The 17,171-nt window shown below is 38.1% G+C and overlaps 1 protein-coding gene across 1 annotated transcript in view; it reads left to right on the top strand.

The window, feature by feature from the left end:
• LOC139694676 (SMC5-SMC6 complex localization factor protein 1-like) overlaps positions 1 to 6,534 on the top strand; it is a 47,286-nt gene extending 40,752 nt beyond the window's left edge. Inside the window, exons 12-13 of the mRNA XM_071593173.1 lie at positions 1,583 to 1,723; positions 5,794 to 6,534. Of these exons, the coding sequence (XP_071449274.1) occupies positions 1,583 to 1,723; positions 5,794 to 6,224 (572 nt within the window). The 3' untranslated portion in view covers positions 6,225 to 6,534. The remainder of the gene's footprint in view (positions 1 to 1,582; positions 1,724 to 5,793) is intronic.
• The last annotated feature ends 10,637 nt before the right edge of the window (positions 6,535 to 17,171 follow it).

Genomic DNA, 17,171 nt, shown 5'->3' with positions numbered 1-17,171 from the left:
TCATGTTTGGTGCAATTTTATCACCCTGACAGCCTTCAGGTCTTTTGCAATTCTCAGCTTATTTGGGCAATTATCTACAAAAAGTAGGATATTTCTCTCGTCCTACTAAACTTTTTACCTAGATTTTTTATCGAAGGTTCTTAAATTGAACTTGTCATTTATGTTCTCTTTTTGGGAACATAATTGGGAGACTAAGATCTCACTCACCCCCTCAAGAACACCTTGGCTTCACCTCTTTACAAATTATAAGAAGCCTCAATTATTATCTTCCCGTCCCAGTCATTACCTTCCGTTGCTTTTTATCCCCACATGAAAACATGCATGTGCACCCTCCCCGGAAATGATTTTTTGAACAATTCCTTTTTGCCTCTTTAATTTATCTTGCCTAATTAATGTTTCCAGTATTTGCCTGGATGGTTCAATGCTCAAACTCTTAGCAAATCATTCTGACTGCTGATGAAATAAAGTTTGTGGAATGTTATTACTCTTGTTCCTGATGTTATTTGGTCATAAGAACACTACTTTCTTTAACTGTGGATGATTATATGTTTTTAGCCTTTTCATTCCAATGTAAAATTCTTTTCAAAAGCCAGATGAATATATTCTTCATCCTTAAATATCATGGACAATGTGGTTGGAGGCATTTCACCACAATAGCCTTCTTCTTCAATCCATTCTCCGCTGCACTCCTACCTTTATTCCTACTGCTCTAGGATTTTGGCGCTCGTGTCTTTTTTTCCATGTCTCTATGCTGCAAGAGGAAATTCTCACCCAGAGCGGTTGTGAGATCTCAATGCATGTGTATATGTACTGGAGGGCACTTTGAGCGAGTACGCCGTCCGTCGGATGGGACGTAAAACTGCGGACCCCTTGGCGCCTTTCGTAAAGAGTAGGCTAATGCCGACGCCGGGTTTCTCTCCACCCTTCATCCTTTCCTATCCATCCCCTATGGCGCAAATGACCTTAGCTGTCGGTCACCTCCCCTAAAAACTACTACTACTATGTACTGAATAGCTTTAGTGATTGAAATTTCTAGAAATCAAAAAGTGATAAATGCCAAGAACCCAATAGCCCACGTATATGTGAGGGCAAAGAGTTTTTGCTTTGGCATCCACTGGAAAGAGGCAAACTGCCGCTAACAAAGAAAGAGGGTTTTCAAACTCTGAAATGCGAGCGAAGACTTCCTGTAGAGTTTCCTCCCTAAAAGATTGTCATGTGCCTCACATTGTTTAAATGATTATACTCTTGTGGAAAATACTTGGTGTTAGAGACGTTTTCACTCAATCAAAATGTCTTTTTAACATAGAGAAACTTTTGAGCTATAAGCTTAAAGATACTGAATGAATTTGTCTGGTAAACTGTGAATAAGGACACCATAAATCAAATTTCCTCTGAGGGATCTAAACTTCGACTAATATAGGCATGAGAAACTAAAGCTTGACTGTATGAGTGCTGTTTATGAGGTACATTCTAGAAAATTAATAATGCACCACATTTTATACATTCTTACTTCAAAAGTAATGCATGCAACTGGCAAAGTAATGCAACTGCATTGAGTGGACTTGAAATCTCTGTCTTTCAGTTGAGGGTTCGAGTAAGAGTGATGGATCTTCATTGGCGGTGGATTTGCACGCCAAAGGTGGTGATATGGGATACACACCTCTCCATGATGCTGTAACTCAGAATCAAATTCGTATTGCCGATCTTCTACTGAAGTATGGAGGTAAGATGCTGCTGCAGTATGGGATCCACCATTCATCACTGTTTCAATTCTAGTGTTATATAGTTATAAAAAGAAAATATATAATTATTAAATACAAGACTAGTTCAATAGTTTCAGCCTGAACTTTGTGGAAGTTCATTTTAATAAATGAAAAAGCAACACTTTGTTCCAATCCACCACTTTATTACAGGTACGACTAGTTTCGACGCTACGCCGTCATCCTCAGGTACAAAGTTTAAAGTCACAATCATTGTATATATACCCTCTTCTGGAAAGGGTGGGGGAGTTGTGGGAAGATGGGGCGGGGAGGGGAGTACGGGGGTAGGTACGAAAGAATGTGGGAGAGGGTAGGAAACACCAGGAAAAGCGTTAGTGAGTGGGGGGGGATTGGAAGGTGGGTTAAGAAAGGGGAAAATTTCATTGGTCGGTATAATTTGAGTCAATGGCTAATGGGGATAAAGGTACGGGTTAGGAGTCAATGGGAGTTAGGGGGAAGGGGTTTCAGGGGAAAAACAAAACCTCTAACCCCTTCCCCCTAACTCCCATTGACTCCTAACCCGTACCTTTATCCCCATTAGCCATTGACTCAAATTATACCGACCAATGAAATTTTCCCCTTTCTTAACCCACCTTCCAATCCCCCCCACTCACTAACACTTTTCCTGGTGTTCCCTACCCTCTCCCACATTCTTTCGTACCTACCCCCGTACTCCCCTCCCCGCCCCCTCTTCCCACAACTCCCCCACCCTTTCCAGAAGAGGGTATATATACAATGATTGTGACTTTAAACTTTGTACCTGAGGATGACGCCGTAGCGTCGAAACTAGTCGTACCTGAAATAAAGTGGTGGATTGGAACAAAGTGTTGCTTTTTCATTTATTAAATACAAGACTATTCACAAGGATAGTCAGCACTACAAAAAAAGTGGAGAAGCAGAGCAACTGTCTTTAAAGACTTTACTTTCTGCAAATCCATCCTCTTTATTCTTTTCCTGGTAAATGAAAACTAATGCTAGTTTCAAATATTAATAGATTTAAGTATTGTCCTCAGCAGAAAAGTGTCCTGTATTGCCAAACTATTTTTTTTTAAATGGTTTTCACCATGTAAACATTAATTATATAAAAAATGTTGATATATTTGATGTAAAATGACAAAGTAAACTTAAAGAAGAGAGGTTAAATATGTGTAGTGGTTTTCAATGTGATCACCAATGTCTGCCACACTTGGTTGTTGGGCAAACTAAAAATGAATTATCTTTAAACCTCTCTGATTTTATTAATCCCCTGCTGACTTTTATTCCTATCTCCCGTTCTTCCCAAGCCGCTTTAATTATTTAATCCACATAAACAAGGGTAATTTGGAAAGCTCTCGGAATCGAGTAGATTAATAAATGGAACAAAAAAAAAGAAACAAATTAACTCATTGAAACTTCTTTATTTTTCAATGTAGTCTCCCAGTACACTAATACACTTGGCCCAGCGTTGTTCTAATATTTTGATCCCATTTCAAAAATTAGATTCCTTCAGGCCTGCAAAATACTATCCATCTACTTTGGGTCTTAGTTATTTGTTTGAAGAGAATCTCCACCCACTGAGGAAATTTAAGAGTTTAATGGGAGTTTGGCAATGACACTTGAATGTGGGCATGCACTGTCTTGATGAAAGATGACTTTCTTCCTTGCCAAACCTGGTCTTTTTTCGCGTAGATGTTGTTGTGGTTGGTCCAGGAGGTTAGCATAGTATTGTTCAGTAATTGATTGACCAGTGGGAAGATAATCTATCAGCAAAATCCCTTCCGCATCCCAGAAAACTGAAGCCACCACCATTCCAGCCGACAATATTGGCTTTGTTTTCTTTGGTGGTGTCGAATCAACATATTTCCGCTGCTTTGACTGCTGCTTTGTCCATGGGGTATGGTAGTCGATCCAAGTTTCATTTGTGGTCACAAACCAGGGCAGGAAATCTCGTTGTTTCCTCTTAAAACGGGCCAAACATTATTCGGAAATTTCCATTCTGATGCTTTTGTGAAACTCGTTTGTCCACTTGGTGAAGGTTGAATATGAAGGAGCAGTGTCCCCCAGAGTAGAACACCAAAAGTCTGTATGAATTTCCTTGGCTTTCATACCTCTCATTACCGAGTATTCAATCCATACTCGAATCGCAGTTTTTTCCATCTTCACAAATCACTACACGGGAGCAACAGCAGAGGGGCATCCACATCACAGATCTCTTCCTAGAGCACTGATGCATTGCATGTTTACACATAAAGGATTACCTATTCATTTACAGGAAATTAGTTGTGGCAGCACTGACATCTGGTGGCGATTCCGAGAACTTTTCAAAATACCCGTGAATGTTGAACAGCACAGATTATAATGGACATCCTCCTCTTCTTAACACTGCCCATCCGGACTCTCCATCCACCACTCGCACCTGAGCACTATGAGACATGTACAGGTCATGGATTTGTTTCCTATTCCTCCAATCTGTTCATATTTTCTGCATTGCATTAATTAGTTTTCCCAAATCATGCTATCAAATGCCTTTTCGAAATCTACAAAACAGACAAGTACATCCTGGTTGTATTCCATGTTCCTCTCTGCTGGGGACCTCATTACTGCTATTGCATCTGTGTGTCTCACCTCTCCATCCTCTAATTGATTGATAATCCTGAAAATCACATTAGCTGCTTGGGAAATCATACATATGGTTCTATAGTCCTTAAATGGCTGATCCCTTCCCATGGACTAAAACCTTGATGTGGGGGAAGGGCTGGCGCATTCAAATTGCCCCTATATCTCTGTTGGTAGAAGCAATGACACATTCCTGGTGAGTCACCCATGATACCAGATAGGTCGAGTATTAGGAGCCAGACAAAAGGTAGTTCAAGCCGTGTGCACTCCTCAATGAGGCCACTGCCAAGAAGGCATCTGACCCCAGGGGGTGGTCATTTCGGTGATAGTGTCACATTATCACATATTTCTTAAAATATAAAGCTGCATTTCTGCAATGGGTGAGAATGTCCTATGGAAAAAGACTTGTCTCATATTTCTCAAAGTTCCAATGCCTGCATTCATTCTCTTCTCATGGAGAAAAAAAAATGTGGTTTTATTTTAGATAAATTACTGTTGTATTGTTGTAAATTTTTTTACATTGTTCATTAATGTTTTTCTTTAATATCAGTCGTTTAACAAAGCTTTTGTGCCATTTCTCGTTACTAAATGTACAAAAAATAAAATAAGAGCCTAGTTTATACTTATCGGGCTAGCTTTGCTTAAGATGATCTTATTGACTCTTAAGGGAAATAGAGCATCTCGGAAAAGAATCTTGTAGTCGCAAATAACTTGCTGCTTTTCCATCTGCTGGTGAAGCCGCCATGGTGCCAATAATTCTGTTACAATCATCTTTTCAACAGTAGGAAGGAAGGAGACTGTGTATTCTAGCCTCTGCAAATAAGAATTAAGTCCTGGGGTGCCATTATTGGGAGAGTTCCCTCCTCAGCACTTATTCATGTCCCAGTATTGTGGCGTATTGGCCGTGATAATGTTTATTTATCTGTGCCTGTGTTTCTATAGCCTAAATTCTATGGAGCTCTTGTTCCAGAGGAGTGGGAACTCTATCTTTACTCTTTATCTACTGTAAGATTTGGAAATATCTTGCCAGCCCAAATGTTACTGGTAATACATTAGCGCATAATTAATATTCCAAATTTCTCATATACTTTTTTCTTTTTTCTATTTGTATAGATTGTGGTTCTGACTTAAAATTACTGAATACTTATGGGAAAATCTTGATTAAGTTCTAAAGAATGCAGAAAACTCATGACCATTGTCATCTTTTGTGGCAACCTTTTTACACTTTTAGGTAATTAATCAAGCTTTTATGTGATCATAATGTTCCAATTTTTTAATGGCATTGTCAAAATGAGTTTCTTTGTACGAAAATGTGGATAACTTGACTAAGTTAACTTTTTACTGTGTAAATAAATTAATAAATATTCACGCCTAAAGTGGCTTCTGTGAGTGTCAATAGTAAAGTTATTTTGTTAAACAGAGTATTTTTTGTTTCCAGGACCCAGCTTGTTGAATGACACAACTAATGCTGGCCTTACTCCGCTGGACTTGGCCATTAATGAAAAAATGAAGAATGTTCTAATGAACAGGAAAGAAGAGGGTCGTATCATGGAAAAGAAATGGCTGTTGGAAATGAAGTCCAAGGATATTCAGATTCCAAATGTTCCGAGTGATCAAAATTGTATAAGTCTACGCTGTATGTTACTGCATTGCTACCTGGCGACTCATTGCCTCAATGATATCACTGCGAAATTAAAAGTTATTGCAGGAAAACCTCCAAGCCATAAGTCTTCAGTAGCTAAGAACATTGATTATGTGGAAAAGTCTCACGACATAAAAGCCCTTAGATATTTCCAGAAGTATCTTAAATCCCGTCTTTCTGGAAAAATATCTTTGCCTGAGGCATATTTAATTATATTCCTATGCTAAATTGTTCTATTTAGTGCAGTGTTTGTGTGAGAGAAAATGTAGAATACAGATATTTAATTATTTTTATAATGTTTAAAACATATCAGTGATCTTTTTCTTTGAGGTATACATATTTAAATTTTATGTATGCATATGTCATTCAAATTTATTGTGTCTCACTCTACATCATATTTCAGCTTTCTGAAATTCTGACCATGTTACGTGCATTACCTTAAACCTCATTGTGAAGCTTGTTCTTTAAGTGTATGATGGTATACCGCTGAAAACAATTTTGTCATAATGCCAATTATTTTTATACATAAACTCTATTTCCAATGAAAAACAATGTAAGTATTTTTTGAATAAATGCCACATGGTGTGGTGCATTTTAAAATAGGCTTTTATTGCCCTTGGTATCCAGTATTTAGATTCCCGATTGTTATCTACTGGTGTTTAAATTGTGTGAAATCATGGATTCTTAATCTGGTATGTTTCTATAACAAATTGTAATTTAAGATGAGTGAAATATGATTTTTCAACTGAAAACGCAATGCTGCAGATAGGGGGAAGAGGAATTCTCCCAAAGTTTCCCTGCTTGTCCTAAGAGGCAGCTAAAAGAGGGGAGAGAAAACCCTCAAAGCAAACACCCAATAATTCAATTAGGGTTGTATTTTAGCAGTCTGTGGAACTACGGCTCAGTGGCCCTACAAGCTGTTTCATGGTCCGACCAGTTGTGTGCTGTGGCTGGAGAAGGGGGGGGGGAGTTAAAGAGGGAAGGGGATCCCATGGGAGAGTTCTCTGGTACCCAATCAGGTGTCAGATGCCTGACATTGACTAAGAAAAAATACCTTAAATTCTGCCTAAATGGGGAGCAGGGAGTTGGCCATTCTTGGTCAGTCGGCTTTCATCAAATCTTTACGTTTCAGTGCTCGGGTGACTATTTCCCAAGTACAGTGACTAAAAGTGTATAGGTATGGTGTGGTTTAATGAAAGTTTTTAGCTTGGGCATGCAAGTCAATCTTATTTGAGAAGCACTGGCTATAAATAACAGTAAAAGGAAAATATAGAACATATGGTGTGTTGCCCTCCCCATGGACTACAAACCTCAACGTAGGGGAAGGGCTTGTGCATTCTGACGACCCCTCGAGCTGTGCTAGTGAGAGCAATAATATTTGTCCTGGTATGTTTGCCCATGCCAGATAGGTCAAAGGGTAGGAGTCAGACAGAAGGTAGCCTGGACAGCATTTGTCACTCAGTGAGGCATGTGGCCCCAATGGGGTGGCCTATTTGAATGATGGTGATAGGAAGGACATAAACCGTCCGGTCCATAACCAAACTTTCACCGTTTGTTCTATACCCACCTACTGCACGTCACTTATACCTCCATACTCGTTCCGTGGCTGAGCGGTTAGGCTACTAGGCGGGCACAGACACGTTTGGTGGAGGTCCACCCCCCTCTCCATCTCCCTTCTCATCACAAACAGCAAAGGAGAAGAAATTATCAATATTATAAATAATTGATTGTGTAGAACGATGGTATATTCATCAAGTTTTTGACGGTAAGTTTTCGATGTTATATGTTTAATATTTCAAAAAATAGTAAATAATAAACTGAAAACTTTGTCCAATAGAAGCACCCATTGTCAGAGAAGAGAGCATTTAGGTGAAATATTCAAAGCAGATGAATGTGACGACGACCGAGTGTTGACTGGTGACGACGATGAGCGTTTTCCAGAGAGTAAAGTGGCAGTTTCTGATTTTGATGATGCTGGTAATTTACATTTCTATTTTCTAATGTGTGCAACAATAGTTTTGATATGTATTACATTATATACATTGTGTATATTTTTAGGGGAAGTTGATGAGAATGCACTCAACAAAGATGATGAAGATCAAGAAAGTGAAACAGAACTGACAGTTAATGGGTCAGGAGTGAGAGCAAAAGATGGTACTTGGGGGGCTGAGGCATCAACACGTGTACATCAAGTGGCAAGGCATAATGTTGTGCGACAGAGATGTGGACCTAATATGAACACCAACATGCAGTCAATTCTCGACACATTCAAATTATTTTTCACTTCAGAAATGGCTGATATCATGATTCATACATCATACGAATTAAAGAGCCAGCTCAACATACAGCATACAATGAAAAATGGCTCAATGAAACATACAGCATACATGCAGAATACAATGAAAAAAATCCGGGGAAAAAACCACACATGTGGATAGATTTTTAGCTTCAGGAATTTAATGCATTCCTGGCTATCTCGTAACCTCAGGTGCCAATAACTCAAATACTAACAATGCAAGGGAAATGTGGAAGTCATACTCATCGACTCTGACTTCATCAGATCAGAGCTAGTTCCTATTTCAAAGAAGGGAAAAGCAGTCATGTGAGGACTAGAGAACAATAAGTTTGAGATCTCGTGCAGCTAAATTGTTTCTCGAAATCATCAACAAGAGGGTGGAGAGCGGGGCAAATAAATATTTTGGGGGATCAATTATGGCTCAGAAAGGGGAAGAGCATGATGGATGCCATTGCAGTAATCAGGTGACTAATAGAGAGGAGCATGGAATACAATTAGGATGTATTTTTTTGTTTCGCGGATTATGAGAAGGCATTAAGGATGTATAGAGTGAATTGGGTAGAATTAATGAATGTATTGCGGAAAACAGGAGTATATTGGAGTGATAGGAGACGTATTTGCAAACTGTATGTGTGTCGGAATGCTGAGGTACGAGTGGTGGATGAAGACTCAAGATAAGGCAGTGTTAGGAATAAGAGTAAGGCAGGCGTGTTCATTATTTCCCATGCTTTTCAATGTGTATGTGTGTGCAGGAATTGGTTTAAGAGGTGTGGAAATGAAGTCAGTGAGGGAATTCATCGAATCAATTAGGATTGTGGATTATCGAGCTTTATTTTGCCAGTCAGCCAAGGGGTGCAAGCTTTGCTGATCGCATTGGAAAGTCAGTGCAGTAGGATTTGGGGTATGACGTGAATGCAAGGGGGTTTGGAGTGCAAAAAGGAATGAAGGAGGTCTGTTTACTTGATCCCCTCACCTCACCCTTCAATCCGGGAGAGTTCTCACCTCAGCCCCCCTCCTAACACACACGCATGCACACCTTTGCCTTCCAAAACACCGGTCCTGGGCACCCAAATGCTTGGAAGATCAATGAAAATGGATATCATATTAATGGAAATCCTGAGTCCTGTTCAATTTCACATGAAAGGATATGGGATGCGAGAATTGCATACGGAATGAGAGAAATGAGAAGAGAAAATTTGTTGAATCAGCATTAGGTAGGAGAGTGTTCAGTGGCGATATATGCATTTGTGAAGTATTGATATGGTTGTGTGTTAGTAATGAAATTATGTTGGTGCTAATTTTGCTGAAAAATAAATAAGTTAGACTTTTTGTGATTGATCTTTTCTAACTTTTGGTTCTATCATTTTTCCATGCAATAAATGTTAACAAAGCAAAACGCTTTTGTGGTTTTCAAGAAAGGGAAAAGCCAAGTCAAACATAAAAATTAGAGTGCATCAACTTGAACAAGTAGGTTTCCTGAGTGTTTCGGAGCAAAATGGTCAAAGTGATAGGAACATAAAAGAAGAATTGCATTAGGTAATGAACCTTTTGCATGGATGAGTGACTTGATGACAGGGATATTGAGTGAGGATGTTTGGAAAGGGCTAGTCAAAACTCAGATATGGAGCTTGGTTTTGTGCAGTGTGGAAACATGGTCATTGAGACAATATGGTAGGCGAAGGTATGGAAGCTTTTGATTTGTGGACGAGGAGAATGATGGAATGGGTTTAATGGATAGCAAGGGCAATGAACAAGGAAGTGCTAAGCATGTATGGGGAGAAGAGGGGTTGTTGCACGAAATACAGAAGGAGACTAGAAAGATGGATTCAGAGCCTTTGATTAGCCATGAGATATTAGATTTACAATAGAGGGAAGAATTTCAGGCAAATGAGGAAGGGTTAGAAATAGAATGTTGGACATAATGAAGTGAGAAAGGAAGTTTGCGTAATTGAAGAGTAGCTGATTGTTGGGATTTCAGTTTGTTTTATTAGGAGAGGCAAGTAAATGTATCATTGTGTAGGCTGTGTCCATCCAAAATCTACCATAATTGGCAATAATAATAATCTTGTATGGATCAACTGAGAGAGAGCTTCTTTTTTAGACATTCTGTACCCTTGACTCATGGGAAAGCTGGTAACAAAGTGATGTTTTAAGAGAAGGAAATATCCTTTAGCTTTCAGAATATGATGTCCAGAAAGTCTGAGAGCTTGGGTATCTTATTCTGAAAGGAGGTAGATGGAACATTTGTGAACGTGGAATTATGTGGAATCTAGGGGATATTGCAGGAGGATTGAGTTATTGGCTAAATCAATAGCAACGGTCACTTAGTACATACCCAGGTGAAATAGGTCCAGTTGCTTGAGAGCTGATAATGGTAGCTTGATACTTTCTTGTCCTGTCAACTCCTCTGTTATAGGACTTCATGAATGATCAAATTAAAATATGCTGCTGCTACGACAATCAACTATGATTCAAGTAGGACATTATTTCTCCTCATTTTTCCCTCCATAACTCTTGTACCTCAATGCCCGTTTAAATCGACCATTAGTCTATTTTGGTGTGTTTTATCTTACGTGAAACTAATTACTTTCTTGATTTCGTGGATAGCTCTGCACTCAAGTTATCATGAACTATATATCAGATTTTAGGAACCAAAAACATGGCTACCTATGTTTCAATGACCGAGCGATAAGGTCGTGAAATAGGAAAACCGTGGTTGTGTGGAATTGCAATTTTTTCACCATTCATTACAATTTGAAGAAATTTCACAGAGTTAAGCCTGAGACAGTGTCCTACAACTGATATCCTCTTCATCCTTTTGCTGTTTAGTGGCAGCAAATAAAGTTAAAACATATTTTCCATTTTCTTCATATTTTGGGTTACTATTGTTTTTAAAAATAAAAATGATAAATATTGTTTTGTTTTTTAATGGATGTCGGAAAATATCTTTTCAACTAAATACAGTCAGAACATCTTTCCCTGTCCAAACCATGCTCTCATATATGCTTATCTTTCCACTTCTCGAATTCCTGATAGCAGCTGTATTTACAGAATTGGAAATCTTGGCCATCAGTATTGAATTAAAAACAGTGCTCGAGTAATAATAAGGAGTGGGCCAGGCAAGTCCAAGCCTTCTCTGTGACCTCCAACAGCTGATGGTCTGCCTCACTCGCAGTGGTGTGGGAAAGATGAAAAACAGTACTGGAGTTTTTACATGCAAGTGTGCATACACTTAATTATTTCGCCCCACGCAGTACATGTCATTCCCAGCCACACTGCTCACATCTCTATGTGACAAAGGCCGTGGTAAAAGGGTCCCTTCACTACATACAGGTATGAGACGTGGCTGACTCAAACCTGTACCTGGGTGACCCATTGGCCCATTTTTTATCCTGGTGTGTATGGTCACCAGCTTTGCAAACTATTATGAGTAAGGTATACATTTCAGGATACTTATTTATTAGTATTTATTATTAAAATCCACATGTGCAGATAGACAGCGTCAGGTGGCACACAAGTCCCAAGTAATCACAAAAGATAATAGATAAAATCAGTCAGTAAAACAGAAGTGCACTTAAAGGAAACTTCCAAACACAAATCTCTTTCACAACAAAAGAAAATCCCCATCTCATTAGCATCAGTCAATCAGTGAGGAAAAATAGATAAATTAAAACAAATTAAGCTGTTACATATAATTTTACACCACACATCAATCAAATTATTACATATATTCCTTACACCTTTTCTAAAAAGTATACACTGTTAGCAAAGGGCTTGAATAGTTTTGCAGGTAAGGTGTTCCAATCAACAATTGTTTTATTTAGAAAAGAAAATTTTTTTTAATTCGTCCTTTGTGTCCGGCATGTGACCTTGAATTTGTGGTCATTTTTCCCTATAAAATTTGGGTTCCCCGCCTCTTTCCTAAGATCTGCTCAAGCTTTCTTCCCCTTCAGAATGCGGAACATTCCACAAAGTCTGCTTTGATACTTTGAAACTTGGATTGGTAAAACGGTGAGAATGTTTAGAAACTTTTTTAAATCTGAAGAAATGCAACAATGGTATAAATAAAAGCTAGATGTTCTATCAGAGCCTCACCTCTCAGGTTGATATCTAAATTACCCCATCATGTGTCACAATTTGGCACCACCTCTGTTTAGGAGACATCATTTCTATGGTTTACATGATATCAAAATTTCCTCTATCTCAGCAACTGGCCGAGTGTCATAGGGCAAGTATGATTAGCAGATAGAGATCCTGGTTTCCTCTCTGTCCTTGAAGGTTAGAGCTGGTGTGGTGTAGAACTGGCAAGGAGTGCCTGGTTGTAAACTGAGGTAAATGCATGGTATCCATCCTATTCACCAGGATACAAGTCCTAGGTCTTCAAAAAATAGTACAGTCTACTTATTGGCATGCCCAATCCTCTGATTTTACCCCTGCAAAACCAGGGATGCTGAATGAGGACTATTTTAATCTTACCTTCAGTCAGATGCCTCTAAAAGCGCCAGAGGTAGCGCTATTTTGCTGCAGGTTGGTCTGGGTGAGTTGAATCTCTGTCATGGCTTCATGGCTGGGGCATCTCATCTGCACCTCCCCCTGGTTCTTACCTTCCTGAATAAGTCCCTTTGCCCATTACTCCGGGCCTGACTTTGTACAGGGATGGAAATTCAGCCTTGTGGAGACCAATAGCATTGAAGCTTGGACCCATGATTTTCTCCACATGGTCTTGATCCACCCCAGGATGAAGTATAACCTCACACCGATTGCAATTTCTCCAAAGAGTGGTATTGGCCCTCTGAGAAATTGGTAAGCTCCTTGGGATGGTAATGTAGTGGCTTCCCATTGCCTTAATAATTTTTACCATTACTGCTGCAAGAAGTATCGCTGTACCGACCACTGTGTTCTCTATCTTCACACTCATAGATGAGAGCTTCTGGCCCCTCCTCCAGGAAATGGGCAGTTCTTTGACTAAGAATTCGTCTCTGAATTCTGTAGACTTATATTTCCAACTAATAAGAGGTGTCAAGTCAAGATCCTTTTTCTCCCATATAAGATTTGTGGTTTGATATCACTGTTATGTTGTTCTTCCTGGAGATGTTCGGCAATAAGTGATGTGCAGATCTTGTTTGTAAAACATGCTCGGTGTTCTTTCAGTCTCAATTTGAACTTCCTCCCAATTTGTCAAATGAGTACTGCATTGCATCTGTGACGTAAATTTGTCCATCCCTCTCTGTTGAAGAGACTTCGTTCTCTATTTTGAGAATCAGAGCTGAACAGTTTCACTTATTAATCACACGGCTTTGAATAAATTTGTTCTAGTTATACTAAAATATTAGCAGCAGTCAGTAGCAAGAGTTATGAAGACTTTTTGGGGCTGAAAATTTACTTTTTTCTAAGCTTCAGTCAAAAGAAGTGATGAAAAGACAGTTCATGTTGATTCAGAGGAGGAATGAGTCAGTTTTTCACACTGGTATATTGAGCAGGTGAAATTGGTGAAGAAAATCTGCCCATACCCAGCCGGAATACAGCTAATTCCAGAAAAATGATTCATGCAATTCTCCTAATATTTTCGCATCTGTCCACCCTCATTTTTTGGCAAACTTTTTTCACGTTATCCATACAAATATGTTCACATGATCAAAAAAATGACGATGCGCGTGATGAAAAATGAAAATTGAAAACATCCAAACATTTACATACCTATGTACACAATAATTTAAAGAAGAGTCTCGCAAAAATAAATTAGTCTGAAATCATTCCTTTCTAATTGCATTTTGTCTGCTACTGTTACAGTTATTTCATCTCATTAATCCATGAGAAAAAGAAGAAACATATAATTTCTATACCTCATTTATTCAAATACACAGTACTTCTTTATTCCAATACATTGTACTCCACTTATACGTAGAGTACGTCGTATTATATACATGTATGTATAAATATATCATAGGATAGGTTGATCACTCGATTTGAACTGAGCTGTAAGTGAAGCAAACAAAGTAAGAAAAGTCCATTTCATTCATTCTCTTATTTATTATATTTAATTTGCTGAAAGTTAATTTATATAGCAAATAAAAGGGCACATAAACATATGTCTTGTAAATATTGTTTATATTTTCATCCTTCTGTTGTTTGCAGTAAATTTCAATCACCTGGCTCTACTCTTCTGTATAATTACAGTAGATATTGCCACAAGCAATAATGATTCCATGTATTCATTGGTTGTTACCATCTATCAGTATCTATGATTGAGCTTTAGTTTCCAAGTCATAATCATAGTTTCGTCGCCAGTTACGACCCTCTGGAGCAAATTTGGGTCATCACGGACAGAGCCCAAGACCTCATTATCAATGTTAATGCGTTGCTGTTTTTGGTCGATATTGAGCAATTTCGGTACGAATTTTGCGGCGACCCGTGTCATTCTTAAATCATTGGTAAAAATGGAATGGCACGAGCCAATCGATAGTTTTAGGTCCTCAGCAACTTCTCTAACAGTGGTTCGACGATTGGCCAACACTATTTTCTTCACTTCATCAATGCTTTTGTCTGTTATTGACGTGCTCGGGCGTCCGGCACGCTCTTCGTCGTTCACGTCTTTTCGGCCCTCTGAGAACATTTTGTACCACTGATAAACGTTTTTTCGGTCCAAGGTAACTTCTCCATATGCCACAGTCAACATTCGGAATGCGTCCGCGCACGCTTCGTTGTTTTTCACACAAAATTTGATACAGATTCATTGATCCATTTTTTGGAACAGGCAAAAGTCGAAGACAAGCCAAAACACGTCCAAGCAAAACATCTGTCAACAATTAATTGAACATTTAAAATGGTCAAACTTTCTGGCATTAGTGAGAGACATAAGTACCAACATTATGTCACAAAAAATCAAATATACTTAACCCGCAAAAGTTCAAAATTTGCCGCACTTTTTGAACAGGCCTTGTACATAGAGTGCGCGCTTTCGATCGGAAAATACGGTAATCCTTTTTATTCTGTGTAAAATGTGGTGATTTTTACAAAATTATATCAGTATCCGACCTAACTTTTCCCTTGTTATTTAATTCAATGCAATTCAATTTATTCATTCACCATAAGCATAGAATTATGCATGGCTTTGTCAATATTAGTTTATCCCTCACAAAATGTAACCTGGTGAAATGTGGTGCCAGTGGTTTAATAAAAGGAGGCACATACCCATGACCAATGATATTTTTTCCTTTAAATGTAATTATGAGTCATGCAGCTGTTCATATCAGTCTGTGAAAATTGTTTCTAAATTCCCTGTACACCTGGCTAATTCAAATTTATTGCCCCTTAGCTTTAAGTACTGATTAGTTTGTTTTCCTCCTGATAGTTGTGTGCATTCTCTTGTAATACTTCTCATCATCAATGCCTTTTAGCCTTAGCTTTTTCATGCCACCTTTGCACTGCAATCTCCCTGTTTTCCCTCACTCAGGAGTGAGTTCAGGCAGAATTGTAGCTCTCCGTCTAAAATCCTGCATTAATTCCCAAAAAATCCCTGAGACAAGCAATACAGAGATAAATTCTTTGATACTCCATTGCAGGTTGATTGTAGATTCCTTTAATGCACATTATGGGATTCTTCACCTACCCCTCCCCCCTTTACCATTACAATCATGTGACATGAACTGGTAGGCTCTGATTGATTTTGATTTGATCCCAGTATTATGGAAACACATGATGTTGACCAGTGTTATTATGATGTTTTTCGTTTTGTCTAATGTTTTTATCCAGAATAGTGAGTACTTCAACTCTACCTAGTAATTAAAAAAAACAATTGACTCATCAAATACTTGATTAACCCTTGAATTCTAAAAAATATTGTAATTGGCTGTTAGTGACTTGGAACACATTTGGTGCTTTATCGAGTTTACAATAATATTTACTTTTTGACGTACTTTCAGTATTTACTTGACTTTAAATTAATTTCAGTTCAAAAAAATGTCATAGTACTTGAGTAGGCAAAGGGTTGCTTTCATTGCAGAACTCTTCCACAGTTTTATGCCTAACCCATGTATGAATATTTCCTGTGTGAATATTTCTGTATTCATTATTCCCAATGAATGAGATAATAAAATGGAAAAAAGATAAAGGTATGAAAGAGAGAAAAAGGCAGTGCTTCTGAAGAGCGACTACAAACATATGCTTGAATTGTCAACCCAAGATTATGATGCGGTTAAAGATGTTTCTAGCATTATGCTTCCCAGCTAAATACATGTAAGCTTGTATGGCATGTAACAGAAGTTTCTAGCTGTTGGGTGCCACTAAAGCCACAAAATTGGAGCTATTGCTGATCAGTTTTTATGAACTTAACTTCTTCCTTAATATTTATGGTCTTAATGAAACTTGAGGGCAGTTCTAATAAAATTGTCAAAGATGACCATCTTATTATCCTGCAAGCTAAGAGTTATGGAATATCATTAATAATTATTTAATGGCCAATGAAAATTATCAGAAAAACAAAAAAATTATTGTAAATAAGTGAATTACCAGAGAACTGAACATTAATACCAATAAATAAATAGTTTTCTCTTGATATTTTTGGGTGATGACAATGATTCTTTGAAGCCTACTTATGTGTAATTAATTTCAATTTGAGTCCTTTCAGTATTTTATATGTTGTGCTTCTTCATTGTCATGAAATACAGTTTGAAGAAACGTTCACTCTCATGAACTTGGGTAGTGCCTTTTTTATTTTTCATGACATACACATAATGATGCATACATTGTATGATCTTGATTTTGCTGTTAATATTTGAAGTCAAATATATGTATATCCATATACTATATGTACTCATAAGAACACCTCAACTTTAACAGCCCACCATCAGGAAGCAACACTCAATCAAAACAGTCAAAC

The sequence above is a fragment of the Hetaerina americana genome, unplaced genomic scaffold (genome assembly GCF_022747635.1).
Source record: "Hetaerina americana unplaced genomic scaffold, ioHetAmer1.1.p SCAF_52, whole genome shotgun sequence".
NCBI lineage: Eukaryota > Metazoa > Arthropoda > Insecta > Odonata > Calopterygidae > Hetaerina > Hetaerina americana.
The sequence above is the reverse complement of the archived record's forward strand: the minus strand, read 5'-3'. Positions and strand labels throughout refer to the sequence as shown.